Genomic DNA, 6,772 nt, shown 5'->3' on the forward strand with positions numbered 1-6,772 from the left:
TGCTTTTTCTGACAGTTGCAGAGGAAGACACAGAGAGATAAGTTTACTCAGCTGAAACTTGTTACTCTCTCATCATCCTCCCATTACATCTCCGTCTGTTCCCTGCGCCAGAAACAATGGCGAGCCATACCAGGCGAGAAAGTGAAGGATGGGCCGCGGCATGCACGACGATCCACTCTGCCACCGTACGCCTTTTGTACGCCAATATTTCCAGCAAAAGACAGTGTTTATTGGAAAGTCAATATCTGCACGGTGCGAGTCGTGATATATGTGTTATCTATGGACAAGCCAAATGATGAATGGTCACTGTCTCTTCTTTCATCTCAATCCCAACTGCAAATTTCTAAATTGCCTGGATATACCTTAATTAATTCACATGATTGATAGTCCGTCGGGGATTCCCGAACCTTACCTGAGCAATACACGGGCACACCAGGAAATGGAGCTGGCATTTAATGGTAACACATAAAGTGTGCATGTAAATTATCCCCAGCCAAAGACAGAAGGGAAAGCTGGGGAGAGGAATAATTCAGTTCCGGATGTAGAGCAGTGTACATATGGGGAGATGGGCGGAGATGTAGCCTAGATAAGGACCTGCCAGGGCACTGCTCCTGGTGTGATCCAGGGGGGAGAACAGAAGATCCACCTGACCCTGGGATCACATCACCCTTCTCACCTTTCTCTACAACCCCACATCTGCCCAGTGTGCTGTGGTGGGAGTGGCCCAACACATGTTCTGTACCATCCCAACCACCATTACCACCACAAAATGGTCCCGCAGGACATCCCACATTTAAACTGCCAGGCCTCCTTTCTTTGCCAGGAAAGGCATCCCAGATCCCCATTAGACACATAATTGGCAAAAAGAAATTCACTTTTAAAAGGTGAAACAGTCTGTGCAGGGACAGTTGGGCCATATGTGATGTCTGGAATCATCGTCTGTCGTCTGCAGATTAACAGTTGTCAGCTACTATAGTGGAGGGCACAAGTACAATCTGGTAACATAACAGATCAAATATTTACCAACAATTAAAACAAAACCTTAAACCAAAAATTTAGTAATTGGGAAATATGCAAAATTTTGCATCTGAAGTATTTAGAACAAACAATTACAGAAGTGAGACAAGATTCTTAGGATGTTTGTAGGTTTATTGTGAGCTAAAAAAATGTTTGAAAAGATTCCACTTTTTTTATTGGAACATAATAACTTTTGAAGGATGTTATCTTCATAGATACAGATGTGGACAATACTTTTTTTCACAGATTATTTTAAGTTATGACTGCACATACACATATAAAACAACATGATCCTGTATGATTTTTGAAACAACGTTAAAAAGTTCACAGGAACAAACTACCCAGCATGGCAACTAATAGGGCAGTGCAGTGTTCGTACATGAACAGAAGTGCTCATTGTATGGACCTGACATTGATATCATTAACGCCTCAGTTGGATTACGGAAATGGGAGGCGGAAGCTTGCGATGGAAGCAATAGGCAGGAGGGAACAACGCCATGAAAAATAAAAAGCCATCAGACTTCAGATAACACACTAATTTGTTCGTGGAAATAGCCCACAGCTCATTCCAGCAACACAGTATGAGCTGCAGATGCCAAAGGACTGATAGGGCAAGCCTGTGATTTTCAGACAATGACCGCGTTCGACCAGCCCCTTCCTACCATCTGCCCCAGCCATAAAGCACCCTGTTACCACATGTGGCCTTGTGGTTGTTTTCTGTATGCAAGTTGTGCTCCCTACCACGCCTCCCTCGCCAGGCAGGAGGGATAGAAGCGCAGTCATCACACCTTTGTGGCCATTGTGGGTAGGAATAACAAGTGTTAATGCAATCCCTTAAAGTGGACGGGACTCTGAAAATGTGGAAAATCTGCTTTCAACGCTGGCCAGACAAGCATGCATGTGCATCACCCGGTCTTATTGGAATTCCAAATTGTCGTCTGGCTTCAGAATCTTTCCTGTGAAATGCAAATCAGGCAGAGTTCCGACATTCCGCGTCGTGTAGGGGGAAAATGTTTCACCCCGACAATAGATGAGGAGCGCGGGGAAAGCGTAGCAGATCACAGGCGGGGATTACAACTGATCAGGACGAAACGTCAGCACAAAGGAAAGAGCATCTGTCCGAGGACGGGCCACGATAGCGCCTGAATGGGGCCTGTCAAGACAGTTTTGCGCTCCCTATTGACTCCCTGCACACGAGATAAATTGCCGCACCGCAATATGGTTTCGCAGAATTGACATTTTTTATTCACTCCTTATGACAGTGAACGATGAAAATATGAGGAACGCTCGGGCCGAGCACGTCAAATGAATAGAACATTTAATTTAGCTGGGAACTCACAGAAACTTCAAAGGGACTTCGGCACCTATGGTGTAGCGAGTTTCACTTCGCAGCAGAGCAGGTAATTGATTTCAAGTAGAGCCGTTTAATAATTCAGAATTTCAGACCAAGATGGATACAAACCTATCTACAACCCTCTCCTTCCGATCACAGTTGCCCAAGATTGCTTTACTTTCAAATCAGTATACACCTTAGCGCTTAGTGACACTGCCCGCATTTATTTGTCGTCAATTTTACCACAAGCCCAGACAGAAAAATTGTCTCTGCAGACATATTAAACTCACAAATAATCTCAAACAAACTATAATACACGAAGGTCAATGACACCTTATGTATTAAGTATCCAAATAATTCATACATGAAAAAAATGTTTCCATCAAAAGTGAAAAATATAGAAAACAACTGGTACAACTGAAAAAAGCCACTCAAAGTCAAAAACAACAAGTCTTTTCTCCTGACTGAAACATAGCCCAAAAAATATACATGTATATGCTAGCATAGAACTTTAAACGATAACATTGACTACTTCCCCATTCCAGATACAAGAAGTACCAATTAATTTCTAGTAATAATTCTTTTTAGAACATAGGTGCATTACTACAGTAATAGAAAATGACATTTTAATCAGTGATTGTTAAAATTCTTCTGGAACTAATAAAACTAAAAAAAAACCTCAGACAGAACATGGCCAATAAATATAGATACAAAATGGCGACCAAAGAATACAGACCTCAAAAGCATGCCAGTGGTAAATTAAAGCACCCAATGTCTGGAAATCAAGAGAGTAGAAATATGGCCATTCCCCCATACTATCCGCCTTGCCTTTCTGTTGATAATACCCACTGGTAATCCTTCTGCACAGTGCAGCCAATATCATCCAACCAGGAGTTCTGAATCAATATCCCTGCCCCTAACAAAATGTAATTTTGGACAAAAGTTGTCCCAGCAGACAGGCCTGCCAAAAAATGGTGTGACCGGCTCGAAACTTGGCTACTTTCATCCAAGAACCCAATTTACTACCCAATTGACTTCCTCTGAAAGGAGAAAAAAAGACTGCTTTTGAGTTTTTTGGGTCCACTGGAGCAAGGTGTGAAAGAAAAGTTTGCATACAGGGTCTAATCACGTTCTAATCCCCTAGTAAACAAACAAAAACAAATAAGCAATTACAAGCGTAAACAAAGACTGGCCCTCCCCCTGTGCTGTATGGTTTATGTGGGGCTTTGTGGGGCGTGCGGTCTCTATAGTGGCTGGTGTGGAGTAATGTGTTTTCAAAACACAAGAAACATGTCAGGAATTATCAAACTCAAGCAGGCATTCTGGAACAACTCGGACCAATCCTGCTCCTGTTATGAAGCCTTCTACTATCCTTCTGGATACTTGCTTGGAAAAAATTCCATACTTGAAACAGGGAAGGAACAAGTTACGATGTAAGAGATCAATAAGTACGTAAGTTGTGAGTACTTTCTGGCATTTTTATGGTTCCTTCATTTGGTCTAACTCTAAGCACATTTGTGTATTGATGCTATCCAGACTTGTTGAGGTCTTTCTTGAACAACTATACCTCCTTGTTTTCCTTGAAACCAGTGTTAGTTTGGTTTGCAACAAGAGAGACTGACTAAAATACTATGAACACCAGTATATGCAGGAAACAGAAGAACATTCTTGGTTCTCTCACTGCTTCAACATTCTATGTTACTTCACGGTAAAATGCATATCAGTATCTGTAATATTGGGGCAGTGTATAAAGAAGGCAATAGCAGAAGACTTTACTTTTGAAAAATATGCCAAAATCCACAACATGAAAAATCAACAGTTAAACATTGTGCCAGAACCACTATTGAATTTTTGTGTACTCTATTGGGGTCTATTTCTTGTGATCACAAGGAATGAAAAGAAGTAATAAGTAGAAGTGTACTGTCAAAAATAAATGAACAGCCCTCCTGTGTCAGTTTAGCCACATGGCTTTCTAATACTGTGTTTGGTGTTTCATATTGACATAGTATAACATATATGACCCTGGTACTTAAAACTTGTGAAGTGACACTTTCATCTCTGGCCCAGCCTGAATTATCTCTCCCTAAAATTTCCACACCCACCGTAGGCCAACAAAATACTCACACAAAACGAAGGAACAAAACAACTTCCTCAAAATGAGAGTAAAGCTATTTTTAGTAGTTTTGTTAGAGCTTGTGCCTGTACTTGACAGAAAGTTGTACTGCAATGTTGTAGAGTGTAAATAGGGATAGGTGGCATATGGTAGTACAAGCCCTCCTGTGAAAGGTGAGACTAAAGGTGGGATTGGTTCGTACACCTGTGCCTGGACAGCTCTGTCACGCTGGATCTCCCTGGTCACGCACTGTAAAATGACTTATAGCCATGATGCTTCAAAAACAAACCATCGATAAAGGCATATTGAATTTTTTCGCCTCGGTATTAAGGAATCCCACCTGGCGTGCGGACAGAGTACAGACGGCGACCGTGCTCGGGGATAAATCCGGCCGCCATTTCCCGATACAACCTGTCTGTCTCGGCAGATGGTTGCGACAAACTGTATCCGAAAATCAGTAAATAAACTGCAAATTATCCGATCAGAAGTTATTTTCCTGCGGGTAATGGGAGACAATTTTTGAGGGATGTGTGCTGGACTGAAACTCACAAGCTGCTCTGGTTTAAACTGCTAGCTGGGGTGAAATCGGAGACAAAAAATCTATATCGAAGACAGCAGACACTCAAAGCCGCGCAAGATTTTAAATCAATAATTCCATTTAATAAAGGTAGAGACAGGACTTTCCCTGGGCAAATTACAACTGCCCTTCAATCCCATGATTAATCTTACCTGGGCTGAAACGCCAGCAGGGCGTTCTAAAAACTCCCCACACTTTATTTTCTACACACAGGCACACACACACACACTTTCTAAACAGTTTCACTTTTCGTGTTGACACTGGTATCATACGATACTTTGCCAGATGATTTGCTAAAGCTCGTGTGGTCGGCAGGAATACTAGTTGGCCTACAGAGAAAAGGATGCAGTATTCGGGGCTAAATCCTCCCGCCAAGAGACACAATAGCGCTTTTGTAGACAAGGCGTTCGGACTAGATACGGACTTGTGTCTCGCGTCCGCTGGCCGCGTGGACCGGTACGGCCCTTTTTTTAGGGACGCTCACCGTAAGTCCTTCCCCCGGGAAGCATGATTACCTATCTCCGGGTTACAACCCCACTTCTGTGTCATAATTGAAGACAATCTGGACATATTTCAGACATGTTGCTTTACGGCGGTCTTACGCAGCTTTTGTGTACTTGTAATCAAAATGAAAACTTGCACAAGACGACACAAAATGCGATCATGTTACACAATGGTGGCGAACCACAACGCACCAGAGGACCGCTAGCCGGTCCCGCCGCGCGATCACCCCAACTCCTAACTTTCGATCGCAGACCAAATTTCCCGCTCTTTCTAGCATAAAATCATCCTGCGCTGAGGCTGGGAACACAGGCAACTAAACTTGGTGCAAGGAAACCCAACTTGTGCTGATGAAATCGGCAGGAAAACTCGAGCGGAAACTGGGGGACCACCAGGAAACATACATCTATCCCCTTTCACATGATAATTTCAATTTCATCAACAGACGGGAGTCGGCACGTCTGGGGTCTGATCGCTGTACACACAACTTTCACAAGTCACGAGAAGTGGTCCCAACATGGGGTTTAACGGGAGGGGAGGGCGGTAGAAGGGCGTACGTGGCCCGGCAGACGCCGACAAGTCGGGCGGGGACGAGAAGCAACATGTATGTGGAGGGACGTGCACGAGGCGGCTCACGGTCACGTCCGACTACCCCGCTCACACGGACCGTTATCTCCGGACCAACTGTCCGCGGCCCCGGCGGTGCCGATCTGCCCCGGGACGCCGCCATAACTTCCTCACGCCGTGCCAACACCCTACCCCTCCAAACCAACCCTCACAAGACCAGGAGAAAGCGGGTCGTACTTACTTTTTGCGAGTTTTCGTGCCTTCCCCTTCGAACGCATCGCTTGCGGTTTTTCACATGGAACAAAAACACTTGTCTTGTCAACATGGCCGGTGACACCTGTGCGCATGTGCAGTTGGACATGCGCGAACTGAACTTTACCGATTTTATGTTTGTTTGCTTGCGCATCTAAACGTCATCAGTCACTGTCTTGGGTCCCCGATTCTCGGTTAATTATAAATCAAGGCATATTCCGGCACAGCTTAGGAAAGAATCAGACAGGCGCGGGTAAAAGATCGCATGTCGCGCCTTGTTGATAGAGTCTAACGAAACTTTACCACTCTCTTTGTGCTGGTGTTCTTTGTCTGTATTGTAGACACTCATAATTAGTCATCGATTGTGACTCATCCTGTAGTTCTGTCCCTAAGCACCCGTCGATCAGAGTGC

At 44.1% G+C, this 6,772-nt stretch overlaps 1 protein-coding gene across 1 annotated transcript in view; it reads right to left on the reverse strand.

The window, feature by feature from the left end:
- LOC109479987 (PR domain zinc finger protein 16-like) overlaps positions 1 to 6,442 on the reverse strand; it is a 60,070-nt gene extending 53,628 nt beyond the window's left edge. Inside the window, exon 1 of the mRNA XM_019782069.1 lies at positions 6,350 to 6,442. Coding sequence (XP_019637628.1) covers positions 6,350 to 6,386 — 37 coding nt within the window. The 5' untranslated portion in view covers positions 6,387 to 6,442. The remainder of the gene's footprint in view (positions 1 to 6,349) is intronic.
- Between the last annotated feature and the right edge of the window lie 330 nt (positions 6,443 to 6,772).

The sequence above is a fragment of the Branchiostoma belcheri genome, unplaced genomic scaffold, assembly GCF_001625305.1.
Source record: "Branchiostoma belcheri isolate BF01 breed outbred unplaced genomic scaffold, Haploidv18h27 scaffold5, whole genome shotgun sequence".
NCBI lineage: Eukaryota > Metazoa > Chordata > Leptocardii > Amphioxiformes > Branchiostomatidae > Branchiostoma > Branchiostoma belcheri.